A 21,809-nucleotide genomic window follows, 5' to 3' on the forward strand; every position below is an offset into this window, starting at 1 on the left:
GAACTTTTGCATGTATATTCATCAGAAACAGCAGCCTGTAATTTTCTGTTTTGATGGTGTCTTTGTCTGGTTTTGGTATCAGGGTGATGGTGGCTTCCTATAATAACTTCAGGAACATCCCCCCCCACCCCCTTCAGTCTTTTGGAAGAGTTTGAGAATTGGTACATGTTCTTCCCTTATGTTTGGTAGAATTCTCCAGTGAAGTCATCCAGTCCTGGATTATTGTTTTTAGAGAATCGTTTTTTAAATTAGATTTTTGATTTCAGTTCTAATGATTGCTGTGTTCAAATTATATATTTCTTCTTGATTCAGTTTTGGTGGGCTATTTATTTTCAGAAATTTGTCCACTTCTAGGTTGCCCAGTTTTTTGACACTTAGTTGTTCATAGTATTCTCTTACAGTTTTTTCTTTTTTCTTTTTTTTGTATTTCTGTGGTATTGAATGTTATTTCTCTCCAATTTCTTATTTTGCTTATTCGGGTCCTCTCTCTTTTCCTCTTGGTGAGCTGGCCAGAGGTTTGTTGGGTTTGTTTACCATTTCAAAAAAATGAGATTTTGGTTTTATTGATTTTTCAATCTCTCTTTTATTCATTTCCTCTCTGATCCTTATTATTTTCTTCTTTCTGCTGACTTGAGATTGTTGTTGTTGTTGTTCTTTTTCTAGTTCTGTCAGATGGTAAAGGTTAGGTTGCTATTTGAAATTTGAAATTTTTCTTGTTTGAGGAAGTCTTTATTGCTATGAACTTCCCTCTGAGGACTGCTTTTGCTGCCTCCTATAGAGTCTTATATGATTGTATTTTAGAAATGCTTTAAATTGAAAAGATAGTAAAAGCATAACTTTAAAAAAATATTTGGAAGTTGGAACTGACAGAATCATTAGAGAATAAAGCAGTTCAGGGCTAAGTAATTTTTCTCTTGGTTTGTCTAGTCTTGTAAATTTAAGCAAAAATATATAGTGTGTACTTGGACAAAATTTAAATTAGTTTAAATAATAGCACTCAAAAATATGAGTAAGTCAGGTATTTGAGTTATTAAAAATTTTTGTTTTCTAATTTATAGAGAACGAGACTAGATTTTATAGTTGATTATAGTCTACTAATGCTAATCTGGAGATTATGTAAATAATTTCTAAATTTATATTAAGTGTGTGATTTCAGGATGCTGTGGATGGGTTTGTAAACTGTGAGGAAGTGATTTTGGCTGCTCTTTGGATGTGTCACTTACAACCCCTCACCACCCCCCACCCTCACCCCTGGCCTCACCCCCCAGTTGTTTAAATCATTTGCACATCTAGTGTAGTGGGCTTGGAGATTTTGACATAAAGACTGGAAAAATAAGAATCATGACCAATGCCACCTTTGAATTTTGATACTGTAAAGATGAATGTTAGTTGCTCAGTCATGTCTGACTCTTTGTGACCCCCTGGGCTGTAGTCTGCCAGGCTTCTCTGTTTGTGGGATTTCCTGGGCAAGAATACTGGAGTGGGCTGCCATTTCCTTCTCCAGAGGATCCCGACCCAGGGTTTGAACCCAGGTCTCCTGCATTTCAGGCAGATTCTTTACCATCTGAGCCACCTGGGCTTAAGTCCTTAAAGATGAATATTTATAATGAAACAAGTTGACAACATTTTCATCTAAATAGAGAAACTGAGTGGTACCCAAAAAAGCAAAGACTAAAGAAGAAAAAAATACTCTTATGTATAAAGTGGATAGTTTCTCATAGTTTCTCAAATAATTCCTCTAGTTTCCATTTAACTTTCTGTATTTTAAGCTATTTCCTGCAGTTTAAAAATAAAACCTGGCCCCCTCTTCCTCGCCCTCTGCCGCCAGCACAGCCGGAGACCTGAGCCGACACTGGGGGCTGTCCGTGGGCCCTGCACTCCCTCGATGAGTCGGAGAAGTCCGGTTGTATCAGAGTAAGATGGACGGTAGCTTTGATTGTGATTGTGGTGAGCTGGAGCCACCTGATCACTAACAAAAGACATCTTCTGTTAACCAACAGCCGCCAGGGCTTCCTGTTGAAATATACAGCAACAGAGGAAGAAAAGAAGCAAACGGAAATAGCACCTTAGAATGATGCTGCTCAGGACCAGTCCAACACTGAATGTATCTGCACTGTGAGGAGAATGTTCATAGAAGCCTATTGTGTGCATATTTATTCACATTTTTGTTAAATGTTAAATCCTTCAGCACAGTAAATCTGAGTGCATAGTATGTCATTTCATTCCGTTTGAGTTTCTTGAGTGTTTTCTTTAAATGTCTGCAGAGTTGCTGTCCCTTTCTTGAACTATGAGTACTGCAATCTTTTTAATTCTCAGTATGAGTAGAGCTTTTGAGCTTTAAATCTAAGGGGAACTCAACAGGCCTGGTTGGCATATGCAATGAGCATCAAGAAACCATCTTGCTGTGGACGCAGAATTATTTTTTTCTCCCTTTTAAAAGATCTTTCCTTTGATGCCATTTTCGTTCAACAATTTGAAAGGAAAAGCCAATAGTAAGGGTTTCAAAATGGCAGAGAAATTTGAAAGTCTCATGAACATTCATGGTTTTGATCTGGGCTCTAGGTATATGGACTTAAAACCATTGGGTTGTGGAGGCAATGGCTTGGTTTTTTCTGCTGTAGACAATGACTGTGACAAAAGAGTAGCCATCAAGAAAATTGTCCTTACTGATCCCCAGAGTGTCAAACATGCTCTACGTGAAATCAAAATTATTAGAAGACTTGACCACGATAACATTGTGAAGGTGTTTGAAATTCTTGGTCCTAGTGGAAGCCAGTTATCAGATGACGTGGGCTCTCTTACCGAACTGAGCAGCGTTTACATTGTTCAGGAGTACATGGAGACGGACTTGGCCAATGTGCTGGAGCAGGGCCCTTTACTGGAGGAGCACGCCAGGCTTTTCATGTATCAGCTGCTGCGTGGGCTCAAATACATTCACTCAGCAAACGTGCTGCACAGAGACCTCAAACCAGCGAATCTTTTCATTAATACTGAAGACTTGGTGCTGAAGATAGGTGACTTTGGTCTTGCACGGATCATGGATCCCCATTATTCCCATAAGGGTCATCTTTCTGAAGGATTGGTTACTAAATGGTACAGATCTCCGCGTCTTTTACTTTCTCCTAATAATTATACTAAAGCCATTGACATGTGGGCTGCAGGCTGCATCTTTGCTGAAATGCTGACTGGTAAAACCCTCTTTGCAGGTGCACATGAACTTGAACAGATGCAGCTGATTTTAGAATCTATTCCTGTTGTCCATGAGGAAGATCGTCAGGAGCTTCTCAGCGTAATTCCAGTTTACATTAGAAATGACATGACTGAGCCACACAAACCTTTAACTCAGCTGCTTCCAGGAATTAGTCGAGAAGCACTGGATTTCCTGGAACAAATTTTGACATTCAGCCCCATGGATCGGTTGACAGCAGAAGAAGCGCTTTCCCATCCTTACATGAGCATTTATTCTTTTCCAGTGGATGAGCCAATCTCAAGTCATCCTTTTCATATTGAAGATGAAGTTGATGATATTTTGCTTATGGATGAAACTCATAGTCACATTTATAACTGGGAAAGGTACCATGATTGTCAATTTTCAGAGCATGATTGGCCTATACATAACAACTTTGATATTGAGGAAGTTCAGCTAGACCCAAGAGCTCTGTCTGATGTCACTGATGAAGAAGAAGTACAAGTTGATCCTCGAAAATATTTGGATGGAGATCGTGAAAAGTATTTGGAGGATCCTGCTTTTGACACTAGTTACTCTACTGAGCCTTGTTGGCAGTACCCAGATCATCACGAAAACAAATACTGTGATCTGGAGTGTAGCCATACTTGTAACTACAAAACGAGGTCATCATCATATTTAGATAACTTAGTCTGGAGAGAGAGTGAAGTTAATCATTATTATGAGCCCAAGCTTATTATAGATCTTTCTAATTGGAAAGAACAAAGCAAAGAAAAATCTGATAAGAAGGGCAAGTCAAAATGTGAAAGGAATGGATTGGTTAAAGCCCAGATAGCTTTAGAGGAAGCATCACAGCAACTGGCTGAAAAGAAAGGGAAAAGAATCAGGATTTGACTTTGATTCCTTTATTGCAGGAACTATTCAACTTAGTTCACAACATGAGGCTACTGATGTTGTTGACAAATTAAATGACTTGAATAGCTCAGTGTCCCAACTAGAATTGAAAAGTTTGATATCAAAGTCAGTAAGCCAAGAAAAACAGGAAAAGGAATGGCAAATTTGGCTCAATTAGAAGCATTGTACCAGTCTTCTTGGGATAGCCAGTTTGTGGGTGGTGGGAGGACTGTTTTCTCATAAATCAGTTTTGTTGTGAGGTAAGGAAGGATGAGCAAATTGAAAAGGAAAACACTTACACCAGTTACCTGGACAAGTTTTTTAGCAGGAAAGAAGATACTGAAATGCTAGAAACTGAGCCGATAGAGGATGGGAAGCTTGGGAGAGAGGAAATGAGGAAGGATTTCTGAACAGCAGTGGGGAGTTCTCTTCAACAAGCAGCTTGAATCCATAGGCATCCCGCAGTTCCACAGTCCAGTTGGGTCACCACTTAAGTCAATACAGGCCACATTAACACCTTCTGCTATGAAATCTTCCTCAGATTCCTCATAAGACATACAGCAGCATTCTGAAACATCTGAACTAAAACACTCAGCAGACATTTCTCTGTATTCTTCATGAAATGTGTTTTGTCTTTTTTATTACTAGTGTTTAAGTCTTTTTTTTTACTTGAATCAGATGGTGTCATTTAGAAAGGATTTTTTTCTTGGTTTTTAAAATCCAGACTTTTTTTCTACATGAGATGGTTTTCATTTTAACTGGCATGTCGTTTGCACACAAAAATAAAGAATAGAGCAAAATAATGCAATGCAGGAGGAGACAAAAGAAATGCACTAAGACAAGTAAAAAACATTCTCTTATAGAACAATGATCTGTTTTACAGGAAACAAAAATCTTGCCTTGAAATTTACACAGTGAGACTGTACATAATTGCATGAAAATATCTATTTTTTTCCTAAAACATTTTTCATTCATGAGTATTTTCAAGTTTTTCATACTGTACACATTTCTTAAAAACACATGATACCAGCAGCAACTGAAAATGAATGCCGAATTTGGTACACATGTGTTATCTACCTCAAGGTAACAAGAGTATGGCAAACATATACCACCCATAGTGCTTCACAATATGCACTTCTATTTAGCCAGCGTTTATTGTAGTAAACTCTTCTTAATGAGATTCACTCACTGTTTATAAATGTTCTGGTATGCATTCTTTATAGTGAAGTGTTACATCACATCTTATTTATTTTAGCAAATCAGTATATTTTCGTATTTAATTATAAAAAGTTAGTTTTTGAAATTTATTTGCAAATACACTTTTTTCCATTTGGCACTATGGTTTGTTGCCTACTTGGCTGAATATATAATGTCAGCTTATCCTAAGGCTGTCCACGTACTTAATTTACTTAAGTATTCATTTTAAGTAAAGCGCTCACTGTGTATAGGAATTTGTATTTTGGAGGTGCTTGATCTATCTACAAAGAAAAATTAGGAATTACTTTATTATAAAATGCTCCTAGAAGTCTTAATTGTGTTTATTTTTTAAAAAACTGTAATGTTAGACTTGTGTGCATGGAAGTAATTAAGGTACATCATTATTGTAGTTTAAAAGTTGTACATGATAAGACATATTTTGTTTTTACTGTATGTTTTTACTGAATGATCTATTCCCCATCCCAAAGCAAGCATGAATAAAATTAGGTTAAATGTAAAAAAAAAAAAAAAATAAAAAAATAAAAATAAAACCTTGTGTTTTAATTCTATTAATATACTACTACTTTGCTACCATGTGAGTGATACGAATTATGATATCTTGAATTTTTAGAGTATGAACCCCCAAACAGGATTATTGTTTTTTGTTTTCTTCAGAACTACCCTTGTGTCAATTTGAAGTTACCATCTTTTTCTTTGAACTTTTGGCTGTATCTATAATATAGGCATATCATATCCCTTTTCTAGATTTTTATTTTTCTAACAGCTCCTCCCACTCTTATTCATTATTCAGCATGACTTAGCATCATGCAGGGGCCCAAAATACTTTGAATAGGTATCAACAAAAGATAATAAAATGACTGTAGATTCCCAGAAAATGTAAAGATAAACATTAATCTGCTACTACAACTACCCAGTACCTGTGATCACTCAATATTTTATTTGTGGGTATTCATAAGGGACTTTCCTGCAAAGTCTTCATTTTTGTTTAATTAAAAAATTAATGTATTTATTTTTGGTTGCTCTGGGTCTTTATTGCCGCATGAAGACTCTCTCTAGTTGCGGTGAGCAGGGGCTACTCTTCGTTATGGTGCAAAGGCTTCTCGTTGTGGTGGCTCCTTTTGCTGTGGAGCACAGGCTCTGCGCGCACAGGCTTCAGTAGTTGGGGCACATGGGCTCAGTAGTTGTGACTCAAGGGCTTTAGAGGGCAGGCTCCGCGGCATGTTATTCCAGTCTAGAGATTGAACCCTTGTTCCCTGCATTGACAGGAGGATTCTTAACTGGATCACCAGGGAAGTCCCTTCCACAAAGTCTTAACCATGGCTCTTAATTTCAGTTTGTTGTTATTTTCTTTTAATATGTAAAGTTGGAATGATAATAGTCATTAGCACATCGATTTGTTGAATAATGTCTGTGAAGTGTTCACTGATGCTTGGACCACCATAAGTGCCAAGTAATTCTTAGCTTTCATGATATATTCTTTTGCCTATCTCTTGTTAAATATCTGGCTTTTGGATGTGGGTTAGATATTTTGGAAAGAAGCAAATGTCATTTAAAGCAATGTCTTTCAAATACAGTGGGTGAACACTTTTGGAGTAAAGCCTTTTTGGGTCAAAAATCCAGGTATAGCAATGAAAAAGAAAGACAGTTTTTTCTTTTGTAGAAGGCAAAGTGTCTCTGAATGCAGTTTGAAAAGATACTCCAAAAATTACGGAATTAAGTGTGGAACTTCCAAAATGGACTCCTTTAAAGTAGTTGGCAGCATCAAGAATGCAAAGAATGAGGTGTTGCCCAGCATTAATTCAGTCATGAAATGTCTTTGAATGAGTACTATATACACATCATTCCCTTATGATCTCGTGGAAGGGACAGGCTTCAAATTCCCACACAGTTTTGCAAGCCACATGGTGCTATGATCTGTAGATGTGGGTGCTGTGGTTGTGGGTAGATGAAGTCAAGGATGCTAATGTGTGAACATGGATGAGTTTGATTTAAGAAGATTACCCTGTCTAGTGGGAGAATGAAATAGCTTTGGTAGGTGGTGGTAAAGTTGGTTGTAGGTTATAACAGCTAAGAGGCCAGTGTGGAAATTCCAGAAATATTTAGGCAGCAACTTAAGGATTTGGTATTGAGCTGGATTTTGGAGATGAGGGAGAGGAGAAATGTCAAAAATGTTTCCTCCTTTCTGGCATTTGTACATTGCCATTCTGGAAAACAACTAGCTGCTTCGCCTTTTTTAAAAAATATTTGTTTATTTGGCTTTGTTGGGTCTTAGTTGCAGCAGGGAATCTTGAATCTTTGTTGCTGCATGCATGATCTTACGCTGGTGGCATGAGAACTCTTAGTTGTGGCACGTGGGGTCTAGTTTCCAGACCAGGGATTGCATCCAGGCCCCATGCTTTGGGAGCATGGAGTCTTAGCCACTGAACCACCAGGGAAGTCCCACACAATGAAGTTCTTGAAATCTGTAAAGAACTAGAGATGGATGATTCTAAAGTCACATTCTAATCAGATAGAATGGCATAAATACAAAATAGAAGTTCAAGTAATGTGTTGTGTGAGCAATGAATTCTGAGTGAGCATTCAAGGACAGACAGTTCAATAAAAAATCATTTTCAAAAGGTTTAGAAAGCTTGGAAACTTTCCAATTAAAAAAAGAAGGAAAACAAAAAACAAAACCAAAAAACTCCTGAACGCCTTATTTATCTACCTATGCCACCTGGAGAGAATCCCTGAAACAGTGTATTCAGAAAGAAAATTCCTGACAGCGGGACAAATGTAAGTAGGGGTACTAAGCCAAGAAAGGACCCAATGTATTTGGGAAACTATACCAGTATGAATGATTTGAAACAATCTATAAAGAAAAATAACACATTTACAGTCATACCTCAGTGATATTGTGGGTTCATTCCAGACCATTGCAATAAAGTGAGTCACACGAATTTTTGAGTTTCCCATTGTGTATAAAAGTTATGTTTACACTATAATGGAGTCCATTAAGTGTGCAGTGGTAGTATGTCTGAAAAATGTACATACCTTAATTAAAAAATGCTTTAATGCTAAAAATCATCTGAGGCTTCAGGGAGCTGTAATCTTTTTGCAATAGTAACATCAGAGATCCCATTTCACAGATCACCCATAACAAATATAGTAATAAAAAAAGATGGAAATATTGCAAGAATTACCAAAATATGATGCAGAGACACCCAGTAAGCCAATGCTGTTGGAAAAATGACACCAATAGACTTGCTGGATGTGGGGTTGTCACAAACCTTCAGTTTGTAAAAAACACATTATCTACAAAGTGCAATAAAGCAAAGTGCAATAAAACAAGGCATACCTGTATTGGTGTGCTTCACGAATTGAAATTTACTTCATACATTGCTTATCATTATGTAGATTTTTTCACAGGTATCAATTTTATAAAATACTATTTTGATTAAAAAAGTTTAAAGCAGAAGGTCAAAGTAGAGTGGTTGTTTAAATTCTTTAACTTAAACTCCCAGTGAAAGTAATTTTGAGAGGAGATACCAATTTATCTTGTTTTACAGACAATATGGTATGTAGTGAGGTGATAACATCAGTTCAAGCCATGTAACTCTACATAAGGAGATAAGTTTGATTTCTTTTGTTGATATATACCAACTCTTAAAAGTATTTGTTTTGTCAGAAATTCCAGAGTGGAAAATTCATTCCTTTGGTCCTCTTTAGAAATACATTTTTCCCCACAAAGTGGTGATTTCTTGTTACTTATCAGTCATTTACATCAGGGGTCACCAAACTTCTCTGTAAAGTAAATAGTAGATTGTAAATAGTTTAAGCTTTGTGGGCCAAAAGGTGAAATCAAGAACAGTGTGTAGGTACTTGTATAATAAGAGAAAATGAATTTCCAAAAATATCAATGAAATTAAAAATTTTTAATGGACATTGAAATTTGAATTTCACATGATTTTTTACATGTCACAAAATGTTATTTTTCTTTTGCTTTTTAAAAATCATTAAAAAATGTAAAAACCATGCTTAGCTCATGGACCAAACAAAAACAGGTGACTGGCCAGATTTGATAGGCCATCTTTTGCCAAGTCTTGATTTATATTATATTATGAAAGACTGTCATTTTATGTGATCAAGTTTTCCTCTTTTGAACAAAAGAGAGATGGAGGGGACCTTGGCCATTGTTACTTAAAAGTGTGAGTTGGTGAGGCTTGCAGTTGGAGGTATTCTTGGTTTGACTAGTCTTGGCTTTCTGTTTTTAGAAAAGCCCTGGATAAATAAGATGTCTGAAAAAGTCTTTCTTTTGCCTTCACTTTAGAAATGTATATGAAGGTAAATGATTATGGAAACTCATGACATTTTTGAGAATATATCCATGCTTCCACTCTAAAATTTGGATCTTGGTCTTACAAAGCTATAATCATTGGGTGACAGAGTTTATTTTTCTTTGAAATATAAATTATATGATGATTAATTACCAAGACTTAGAAGTTGGTTAATCAAGGGTTACTCTTAATCATCTGTTCTCTCCTTCATGTTATCAAGTTGAAACCTTTTTGCTTTGTTAGTTATGCTAGTTGCGTTAGACATGATATTCATGATATTAATATAGATAAAAATTTGAGAAAAGTGTCATTTGTTCTACCATTGACTGTTTGAAAAGTCACAGAATTTCCCTTATGAAATTTAATGCAGAGATTTATTCTGTGAGGAGTCAGGTTCCCAAATCAGCACTTAAATTGAAAATGATGAACACTCCTAACTACCCCTGAGCATCTTAAAGGACAAGAGGCCAGATAAAACAGCTACACAGGCTTCCCAGGTGGTGCAGTGGTAAAAAAATCTCCCTGCAAATGCAGGAGGTGAAAGAGACGCAGGTTTGATCCTTGGGTTGGGAAGATCCCCTGGAGAAGGAAATGGCAACCCACCCCAGTATTCTTGCCCGGAGAATTCCATAGACAGAGGCTCCTGGTGAGCTAGAGTCCATGGAGTCAAAAAGAGTCAGACACGTCTGAACGGCTAAGCACACAGCACACACCGCAAGACAGCTACACAGTCTCCAAGTGAGTGCAGGGGAGCTAGGCTGAGCCCAAGATGACATGGCTGGTTAATGTTTTGGAGCTGTACATCTGCTTAAAACTGAAATCACACTGCTTAGGTGAGATGTTCATACTCTGAGGCTGCATCGGGAACTGAGGCAGCAGCCAAGTCAAGCTCGTCATCTTAAGCACATACAAGAGCCTTGATTTAAATAGATGATTCTTTTTCTCCTTCTACTCCCAACATATATAGTTAAATCTGTTGGAGCCAAATAAATATGTAATTACAAAGCAGTTTACAAATGAAACGAGTTATAAATTTAAATATGTTTCTCGATTAGCCCATCTATATTATATTTCTGCTTAACCAAGAGCATTGATTTCTAGCATACCAGAGACTGCTGGGATCATATGGAGGTGGGCGGGAGGGATGAGTGGAGAGGGCATTGGCCTCCCAGCACTCTCCATCAGCCCTTACCCAAGTGCAACATTCCCCCCACCTTTTTTTTTTTTTTTTTTAATGATTTTTGACTGCACTGGGTCTTTGTTGCTTAGCACAGGCTTTCTCTAGTTGCAGGTGAGCAGAGGCTGCTCTCCTGTTGCTCCAGAGCACAGGCACAATAGTTGTGGCGCACAGGCTAGTTGCCCTATGGCATGTAGAATCTTCCCAGACCAGGGATCAGACTCATGTCTCTGTATTGCTAGGTGGATTCTCTACCACTGAGCCACCAGGGAAGCCCCTGGCATTCCTTTTTGATCTACTGGTTTGCTGGACCTTCAAGCATGAAATTGACAAAAAAAGATCCTGCTTTTTTTTTTTTTTTTTTCTTTTTTAAATATTTGGCTTGCTGGGTCTTTGTTAATGGGTGCAGGCTTCGCATTGCAGTGCTTTCTTTTGCTGTGGAGCGCGGGCTCCAGGGCGTGTGGGCTTCAGCAGCTGCAGCACGCGAGGCTCCTAGGCTCTGGGACATTAGGCTCAGTGGCTGTGGTGGGTGGGCTTAGTTCATGGCATGCGAGATCTTCCCGGATCAGGGATTGAACCCATGTCTTCAGCAGTGGCAGAAGGATTCTTTACCGCTGAGCTACCAGGGAAGCCCAAGATCCTGCTTTGTAAAAAGCTGAAAGTTGATTTAAGGTTGATTTCTACATGTCTAAATTCTCCAGTGCCTGTCCCCACGCCTAGCAGTTTTCCTGCTCCTCTCAGGCAGTCGCTGTCTTGTCATATGGCCTGTGGGATGCCTAATCTGGGCAGAGGTTCCCTTAGGAGAGGAGGGGGGGGGGAATAAAGAAAGATAACCCCAAACTCATTTGATCTCGATCTGCTAAAGCCCCCCTCTGCCTCCAGCCTTGTCATTTTCTGCTCATGTCCTCTGAGGGGGTAGGTGGAGGGGGCATTACCCAGCTCCCATCCTGGTGGCATTCACCGCAGCTCAGGGCTCTCAGAGCTCTCAAGTTATACTGTGCTGGCCCCAGGACTGCATTTGTGACTTTTGTGGGCCCAAGACACTTTTGCCTTTGGAGTTCCTTGTATTGTAAAAAATATTTGAAGATTATTTGACTCTGTTGGTATAAAAAAGAAATAGAATTCAGGCTGGATTCATTATTACATGTTCATCCTTATAAGTATCATTTTCATCTGATTGTAAAAGAAATGAAAATGAAAACATTTTTGTAGGTCTTCAAAATATCACAGGCCCTGGGCACTATATCTGCTGAGTCCACCAGACATGTAAGCCCTGGTTAGAGCAGGGGGATTAGGTTGGGGAGAAGGACTCTTTGTCATCCCTTAGATGTGTTAAGTTAATTAATTCTTTTACTCTTTACTTATAACACCCATTCTCCCCAATCATATACCTACTATGAATCAGACATGAGTTCTATTGGATTGAACCAGGAGACAGATTTGAGAGACAGACGTGTCACTCCTCTCAGAAGACAAAGGCTTTCTTGTGGGATTCTGCTGATCATGCCTTAGCTTTTTCATTCGCTGGTTTTTTTTAAAATTTTTTCCCACAGGTGACTCCATATTCATGCAGATGAGATTTTGGGAAGTTTGTTCGTAAGACTTTGCCAGGCATGTCCAAACATATCTGAATTCCATTTAGACTCAAGGTAGCCTCCCTATATTTCAAAAACTTGAGGGTTATTTTTTATTAATATTTTCCTTTGATCTGTGAAGATATCCTTAAGGAATGGAGAATGAGAATTTTTTTTTTTCAAATTTTGTTGTTGGGTCTTCATTGTGGCCCACTGGCCCTCTCTAGCTGGGGCACTCGGGGGCTTCTCTGGTTGCAGCACTAGGGTTTCTCTTGTGGCGGAGCATGGACTACAGAGTGTGTGGGCTCCGTCGTCGTAGCACGTGGCCTCTCTAGTTGGGTTTAGTTACCTTGCAGCGTGTGGGATCTTAGTTTCCCAACCAGGGATTGCATCTGCATCCCCTGCATTGGAAGACAGATTCTTAACCACTGGACCACCGGGAGAGTCCCAAGAATGAGAATTTCAAGAGAATATTCTTTTAAATCTTCTTATTACCACTGACTGTATCTTCAGTTAGGCCTTCATCAGCTTTCACGTGAATCCTTTCAACATCTTCAGGACCAACTACCAGTTCTTACCCTCACTGAAGTTTATTTACCAGGTACTTGTTATTGTGTTATTTCTCACAAAAATTTGGCTGGATTCCTACTGATCACAGGATAGAGTCCAACTCCAAAATGTAGATAACCTAGAGGGTGCTTCATGATTTAACCTTACTAGCCTTATACTTTTCTCTTGCAATCTAATGTCAATCACCAGATATATCAGTCAGCTAATGCTGTGTAACAGCAGCTTTCCGAATCTAGTGGCTTATGACAGTATTATTATAGCTCTCACATCTCTTGGCTGGAGTTATTTGATCTGAACTGAGCTTGCATATGGGTCTGCAAGTCCAATTGTTCATGTATCAGTGGGTCAACGGGAGGCTTTAACTGGAGCAGCTCTGCCCCTGTGTTTCCCTTTTGGGACTAACGTGTAGAGCAGGCACATCCATGCATGTTTTCACCTTAAACCCATTGGTTTGACCAGGCATGCCTTTCTCACAGTGACAGCAGAAGCTCAAGACAGTGAAATGCAGGACCTCCTGAGCTCTGGGCTTGGAATTGGCCCGTCATCACTTGTGCCAAGTAGTGGCACAGGTGGTAAAGGTTCATTCTGAGCCATTGTGTCATGAGGAAGCCTGGCAAGTCTATTCTTGCTGAAACACTATTATGATATTTCTTGCTTCTTGATCCTGTGACTCCTTTGGTCCTTCTCCCACTGATTCTGTGAGTCTTGCCCGTCTTCCAGTGCCTCTTATATGACAAGAGCCTGTTTTTGATGCTTCTGACTGAGAATGTTGATTGAATCATTTGATTACTTGAGTAGGCTCCTTGCGTTCCCTGACAGATGAACTTCCTTGCTCCTAAAATTCGCAAAGTGGGAGGAGGGAAAGTAAGAATGTAGATAATGTGGTACAAGTTCTAACAACTTCACACAAACCAGATGAATAGAATGATTTCGCTTTTGAATTGAAATCTGGCTATCAGGAAAGCCATTTTAGAGAATCAGGTAAGCACACAGCCAAAAGACTTATTCCCATCCCTTGAAAATAGACACGGGGGTGGGTAGGAAGTGAAGGAGCCAGTGTGAATATGGCCTCTATCCTCACCCTGCTTATCTTGAGTAAGTGGCATGTGTGTGCCTGCCCCTTGGGGAAGAGAAAGGACCTAAGAATCTGCCCAAAGAGTATTTTTCCACACTAAATGCCCTTTGTATTCCCCAGACACATTTAGATCCTACCTTTCTCTCATGCCTATTTTAAGGAAACAATGTCTTCTATTCTAAAAATATTTAATCTGTCCCCTCCTTGCCCTAACTCCATGGTACAAATTTACTTTCTACCTCTCTTATGGCATGGATTATTGTTATTTACATAGATACCAATACATTTGTCTGTCTAGGCTGTGAATAACTAAGTGATTGGAATCAAGTCTTACTTGTCTTTCTGTTTTTAGTAGGATGGATCAAATGAATGCTAAATGACCTGGAGGCAAGATTATTTATATTTTGTCTTTTTATCCCTTATATCACATGGTTCCTCAGACTTAAGAGTTAACTATAAATACATATTTGTCAAATGTTGTAAATAAAAATATGCTTACACTTGGAGACCTGAATTTTATTATTGAAGAATTTATGTTATTAAATCATATGTGATATTAGAAGGCTTTAAGAATATACTTATGGACTCTGCTGAATCATTTCCACTCCTAGATCCATGTGAGAAAAGTTTGGAGGAGTTTGAATTTGGTATGGGGAATATATAACAGAAGTTGGATTATTGATTCTCCTTTATGGATGATATTAGTCATTCTTCATCTGAACTAAAGATGTATACATTGCCTAAAATAAAAACAGTTTGGGTATTACAGATTTATGTTTCTTAGGGGACTTACAGAATTTCCTTCCTTGGCTTTGCCTAGTAATAGGACGAAGAACCATGTTCTTGGTATAGCCTGCTTCAAGTAAGCGCTCTAATTCTCTGTAACTGTGTAGTTTTCAAATACTATAGCAATGGTGCTTAGCATGTGTCTTTTAAAGTTGCTGACATAGGTAATGAAATGTCAGATGATAATATTTCATGATGTACAGGATAATTATGTGGGACAAAGAAAGGCGTATTAAGTTATCACCCAGTATATATTGCTAATGCACATACTTTTTGTAAAGACCTAGCACAAAATACTTACCTTTTTATTGGACTTTCTTAAGCAATATATATCTTTTAAAAGAGCTAAGAAAAATTATGTAATTATAGATAATAGGAAAGAAAACATATTATTACCTAAGTAGGAATGGTAATTGCTTTGAGCTCTTGAAGTCTTGGGTTCTCTAGGAACTGCCATGAAATATCTGAAGAGTTAGAATTTAACCTTGAGTGCCTTTCAAAGTTATTTCTTTGTAACAAAATCACCTCAAAACTTAGCAGTTTAAAACAATGAATATGCATTGTTCCACATAGTTTCTGTGGGTCAGGAGCAGCTTCGCTAGATGACTCTGACTGGAGGTCATGGGACTGTGGTCAAGATCTTTGTGTGTGTGTGTGTGTGTGTGTGTGTGTGTGTGTGTGTGTGTGCATGAGCGCTAAGTCACTTCAGTCGTGTCCGATTCTTTGCGAACCTATGGACTGTAACCCGCCAGGCTTCTCTGTCCATGGGATTCTCCAGGCAAGAATACTGGAGTGGGTTGCCATGCCCTTCTGCAGGGGATCTTCCCGACCCAGGGATTGAACCTGCGTCTCTTATGTCTCCTGCGGTGGCAGGCATGTTCTCTACCACTTGTGCCACCTGGGAAGCCCCAGGACCTTGTTGGGGGCTGCCATTTGAAGACTTGATTGTTGGGGACTAAAGGATCTGGTTCCAGGTTGCCTCAGACACAAGACTGGCAGTTTGGTGCAGGCTGTTGGCAGGAGACCTCAGTTCCTTACCGTGTGGACCTCACCATAGGACACTGCTTGAGTGTCCTCATGACATGCCATCTGGCTTCCCGTAGAGCAAGTATTCTAAGAGGGAACAAGGTTGGACTTGCAGTATCTTTTATGACATAGCCACATACTATCATTTCCACTGTGGCTTATCAATGATACAAGTCTGCCATATTCACTGAGGAGGAAGACTACTCAAGGGCGTGATTACCAGCAGATGGAAATCACTGGGGACCACCTTGGACATGGGATATCAGAGTCTGTTGTAATAAGATTTGCATATGGTACTACAAATGTTTTTGATATTTATACTTATGTGGCTGCCATTCAGGTTCTTTTTTTTTTTTAAATCATATTTTTTAGAAGTGACAGTTTACTGAATACAGGGGTCAGCCATCCAGAACAATCCCATAAACTGTTTAATTAAAAAAAAAAAAAAAACAAAGTCAAATGTGGTTAAGAACGAGTGCAAAGCAGCTCTGGCACATTCTTGTGCCTGTGAGCAGGATTCTGCAGGCCAATGCCAGCAGGGTTTTGCCTGCGGGAAGCAAGAGAAAGTCAATGCAAATCAAGGCAGTTTCTCAAGAAAATAACCTGTGTGGACAGGTATTTGCTTAGGGCCATAAAAATGTCTTTTCTTTCCTTCTTTCTGAAACTTGAACTTCATAATAAGTTATTTAAAGGTAGTGCACCTTGAATAAGTGCTGATGAAACCATAAATGGGTATGTGGGAGAAACACACTCTCAGCCTCTATCTTGGCGGGCAGCGTCGTTTGGGGACAGCTGGATTATGTGAGGAAGGGTAGGGGGAAGTTGCTCTTCCCATCACTTGTTAAAGATGACTGAAAAACTACTGGGCCTGCCTAACAGGCCAGCGGAACACTACCGCTTCTGTTGCTGGTTCCTCTGCTGGAAGCAGGTTAGGGAAAAAGACCACCATCTCTGTTTGTTTTGAATACTACCCAGCACACTTTGGGGCGCAGAGCGCTGGTTTCAGTGTCTGTGACATGTGGCTTCCTTCAGACTTTATTCATCTTTCAGGTTCCTTCCAGCTCTGATGTTTTGGGTTCTAAGTTTGACACCACAGGTAGAAACTGCTCTGAGAAACATATGAAAAATGTATCTAGGATTGTGAAACTGGACTGCTCACAGCTTTATGAGTTCTCAAGTTTTAAAACATTTGTTCAACACTGTGCCAGACCTTGTGTAAAATGAAGAACAATGCTAGTTGTTAATAGTTTCTGACTCAGTTGGAGAGACAAAATGGAATTAATACTGCTCTTAGGTAAAAGGGGCTTCCCTGATGGCTCAGTTGGTTAAGAATCCACCTGCAGTGCTGGAAACCCAAGTTTGGTCCCTGGGTGGGGGAGATTCCCTGGAGAAGGAAATGGCAACCCACTCCAGGATTCTTGCTTGAAAAATCCCACGGACAGTGGAGCCTGGTGGGGTACAGTCCACGGGGTCACGAAGAGTCGGATGCGACTGAACAACAGACAAACACTTGGGCAAAACACTAATCGTATTTCTTTAAAAAATTATCTTTGCTTTTCTTTTTAGTCCTACATTCAAAATTTCTGATTCAAGGCAATTTTAATATCTCAGTTTTTTAGTTTTCCTCATATTTGTTAAGGCATTGTTTTGGTAGTTTATATTTTTGTTGCTTTTTGTGTTTTTTTTTTCCTTTTCTCATTTTCTAAATTTGTTTTTGTGAATTGATTTTATGTCTAAATAATATGATTTCTAATACTTTTGCAATAGATTCTTCCAGGGTTTCTAGTCATATAGTCATGTCCTCTTCAATGCTCAGTAATTCAGTTAAATTATTTCTTATAATTTTATGTTTATTTCATATCTGGAATTTATTTTGTTTTTTTATTTCAATGTTAACAGTAATAGGTATTATTACATATATGATATTTTTTGTTTTCATGTATTATTTCATTTATTCCTAAGGATAAACATAAGAAGTATGCACTATTATTATCTCCATTTTACAAAACCAAGGCCTGGAGAGAGTAAGTAACTCATTCAAGTCTGCCATATGGTGTTTGAGTTAAGACTTGAAGCAACTTTTGACTTCAAAGCATGTGTGCTCAACCAGCTTATCCCATGGGATTGTCACTTGAGACTACCATGATAGTAACTCTTATCTGTTACCTCCACGTCAGTTTATGTTACTGAAATTTAGAATTAACACTAACAAAATTGATATTAATAAATCATTATTTTTATATTACATGTCTTCAAAAAAATGTCAAATGCGATTTTTATTTCTATGAATTTACTACAATACAGACAAAAGCAGTTCTTTTACCATTGGACAGTATCTTAGAATTATTAGGTATAAATTTTATTGCTATATTAGGAAGTATCAAAGAAGCAGGGAATATTTTCAAGTGCTCATCAAACCCAATCCCTTTTTTTTTTACACTGAGGTGAAATTAACGTAAAATAAACCATCTTGAAGTGCACAGTTCAGTGCATCTAGTACATTTTCCCTGTTGAGTAACCATCACCCACATCTGGTTCCAAAATAATTTCATTATCCCCAAAGGAAATACACCGCATGCATTAAGCAGTCACTCCCCATCAGTGCCCTCCCTCCAGCCCCTGGCAGCCACCAGTTGGTTTTCTGTCTCAGTGGACTTACCTCTTCTGGATGTTTCATGTAAATGGAATCATGAAATATATGACCTTTTGTGTCTGGTGTCTTTCAATTACCATAATAGTTTTGAGGTTCATTTATGTTGTGACATATGTTAATATGTCGCTTCTTCTTCTGGCTGAATAGTATTCCATTCTATTTATAGATACTCAGCTGATTTCTACATTTTGGTGATTGTGAATAGTGTTACTATGAATATTGATGTACAAATATCCTTTGCCAAGATACCTTGTTTCTACATATGCTGATTAGTTTGATTTGCAAGTCTTTTAATTGGGATTTTTGCATTTATGTTTACAAGTGATGCAAGCTGTAGGTTTCTTTAGTAAGATGTTTTTATCCATCTTTGACAGTTTTATGCTACCTACATTAAATATGTTGAAAGATTTCTTTTTTTTATCAGGAAATATTTTAACTGTAGAATAAATACTCAACACTCAGATTTTTCAAAATTTATTTATTTTTACCACATTTACTTCAGATTGTTTCAATAAATAGAGAATTGCAAGTAAAGTAGCGCCCCCTTTTGTACCTCTTTCCAGTAATTCTCTTCCACCTCAGATGTGAATGGTATCCTGAATTTGATGTTTGTTGCTGTCATGTTTTTATATTTTAATGATGTCTTTATAAGCCTAAAAGGTTGTGAAGAATTTTTTGTAATTGTTCATATTTCAAATTGACTGTTTAGTTATTAAATTTTTAAAAAATGTAGTCTCTGGAGCCACATAGTTTTTGTTTGAAATTTCTAACTGTAATAGTGTGTTTTTTTAATTTCTATGTTTAGTTCTTTTAGTTTTCTTTTTATGCCCTTTGAAGCTTTGTCATCAGTGCATACTATTATGTTTTATGAAGGATTTGATTCTCTTTTTTTATGATGCAGTGATCCTATTTTTCTTTCTAATACTTCTTGTTTTGAAGTCTGCCTTGTCTGATGTTAATATAATCAGTTCTATTTTATCTTAGTATTTTCATGGTTTATTTTCCTTCATCCTTTTGCCTTTAACCTATCTGTGTCTTTATACTTAAAGTAGGTTTCCCATAGCAGTCATATAGTAGGATCTTGTTTTTTCTGCAATGTGACAGTCTTTGTCTTTTAATTGGACTATTTAGCACCATTTACATGCAATTATTGAAATGAAAGTGAAAGTGTTAGTCGCTAAGTCGTGTCTACCTCTTTGCAACCCCATGGACTGTAGCCCACCAGGCTACTGTGTCCATGGATTCTCCAGGCAAGAATACTGGAATGGGTTGCCATTTCCTTCTCCAGTGGACCTTCCTGATCCAGGGATTGAACCCATGTCTGCTGCATTGCAGGTGGATTCTTTGGCATTGAGCCACCAAACAGTCATTATTGATATTTATATCTTATATACATTATATACGAATTATATGTTTTTAAAAACTTTATATATATAAATTATAAAGATATTTATATCTTGCTATTTGGTTTCTATTTTTTGCATTTGTTGTTTGCCCCCCTTTTCTGCTTTACCTGCCTTCTTTTTTTTTTTTAAAGCCTTTCATGCTATTTCATACTGTTAGCTTACTTACCTTTTTGTTTTATTGTTTTAGTGGATGCTATGGGATTTGCCAGAGCAGGAAATGGCAACCCACTCCGGTGTCTTGCCTGGAGAGTCCTGTGGATGGAGGAGCCTGGTGGGCTGCCGTCCATGGAGTCGCACAGAGTCGGACACGACTGAAGTGACTTAGCATGCAAGCATGCATTGGAGAAGGAAATGGCAATCCACTCCAGTATTCTTGCCTGGAGAATCCCAGGGATGGAGGAGCCTGGTTGGCTGCCATCTATGGGGTCGCACAGAGTCGGACATGACTGAATTGACTTAGCAGCAGCAGCAGCATGGGATTTACAATAAGTATGTCTAGCTTATTCCACTAAATAAATAGTGTACAGTATAAGAAACATAGAGATGTATACTTCCTTTTCCCTTCTCCTAGTATTATTATCTCATTAGTGCATACTTCACTTCTATGTACGTTATAAATCTCAAAATGTATCATTTTTAAATAGTCTATTATATTTTAAAAACTTCAAAATGGGAAAGTATATTTTTTATTTGCTAAGTCGCTTCAGTCGTGTCCGACTCTGTGTGACCCCATAGACGGCAGCCCACCAGGATCCCCCATCCCCGGGATTCTCCAGGCAAGAACACTGGAGTGGGTCGCCATTTCCTTCTCCAATGCATGAAAGTGAAAATTGCAAGTGAAGTTGCTCAGTCGTGTCCGACTCTTAGCGACCCCATGGACTGCAGCCTACCAGGCTCCTCCGTCCATAGAATTTTCCAGGCAAGAGTACTGGAATGGGGTGCCATTGCCTTCTTCCACTTTTAAAATCATTTTATCATTTATTTTCACTCTATGCATTCAAGTTTTGCCCCTTCTGCTTGAAGAATTTCCTTTAACATTTCTTGTAATGCAGCTTTGATGGCAATCAAACTTTTCAACTTTCGATTGCTACAAAAGTATTCCACCTTCAGTTTTAAAAGACATTTTTGCTGGCTATGGAATTCTGTGTGGACGGTTGTTTTCAGTACCAGTGCTCTAAATATGTTGCTTGCTTGTCTTCTGTCTTATATTGTTCTGACAAGAAGCCTGCACTGTTACTTTGTGGTAATTCTGTCTATCTGCCTATATACTCAGTTGCCTTTGATTCTTTGCAACCCCCTGGACTGTAGCCCACCAGGCTCCTTTATTCATGGAATTTTCCAGGCAAGAGCACTGGAGTGGGTTGCCATACCCTCCTCCAGGGAATCTACCTGATTCAGGGATTGAATCAGTATCTCTTGCATCTCCTGCATTGGCAGGTGGATTCTTTACCACTGAGCCTCCTGGGAATTAGTTGCCATAATTCTTTGTGTCTTTGTAATTGATGTATCTCTGAATGCTTCTAAGATTTTTTTCATTTATTACTTTTTTTTCATTTTGATGATAATGTGTTTGTTGTATATTTTTGCTTACAGTTGATGGAACTTTTTATACTGCGGGCTTAAAAATCTGGCTATTTTTGTACAGATATTTTCTGCTCTCTTCATACTCTGCTTTCTGTGACTCTAATTAAATATATGTTAGTGTGAGTGTTTTGTTAATTTTGTTTTGGTTTTTATTTCTCTCAGCGATTTATTTTGTGTGACTTCTTTTGCTGTGTCTTCAGGTTAGCTGATCTTTTCTTCTGCAATATTTTCTCTGGTTTTCATGCCAGTCAGTGAAAATTTTGTCTCAGGTAGTGGACATTTTATCTAGTCATTCCATTTGATTCTGTCTTTAGCCTACATTTGCTCCTCACTATATTTATAT

The 21,809-nt window shown here is 38.2% G+C and overlaps 2 protein-coding genes across 2 annotated transcripts in view; both read left to right on the plus strand.

Annotated features, from left to right (window-relative positions):
• The window catches only part of TTC6 (tetratricopeptide repeat domain 6), a 244,409-nt gene that overhangs the window by 60,520 nt on the left and 162,080 nt on the right, over window positions 1-21,809 (plus strand). The window lies entirely within an intron of this gene.
• LOC114109063 (mitogen-activated protein kinase 6-like) lies at window positions 2,470-4,682 on the plus strand. The gene is given in 7 exon segments (XM_042235306.2): window positions 2,470-4,060; window positions 4,062-4,227; window positions 4,230-4,304; window positions 4,307-4,462; window positions 4,465-4,506; window positions 4,509-4,614; window positions 4,616-4,682. Coding segments are annotated over 7 exon segments (2,151 nt in total). The 5' UTR covers window positions 2,470-2,506; the 3' UTR covers window positions 4,668-4,682.

The sequence above is a fragment of the Ovis aries genome, chromosome 18, assembly GCF_016772045.2.
Source record: "Ovis aries strain OAR_USU_Benz2616 breed Rambouillet chromosome 18, ARS-UI_Ramb_v3.0, whole genome shotgun sequence".
NCBI lineage: Eukaryota > Metazoa > Chordata > Mammalia > Artiodactyla > Bovidae > Ovis > Ovis aries.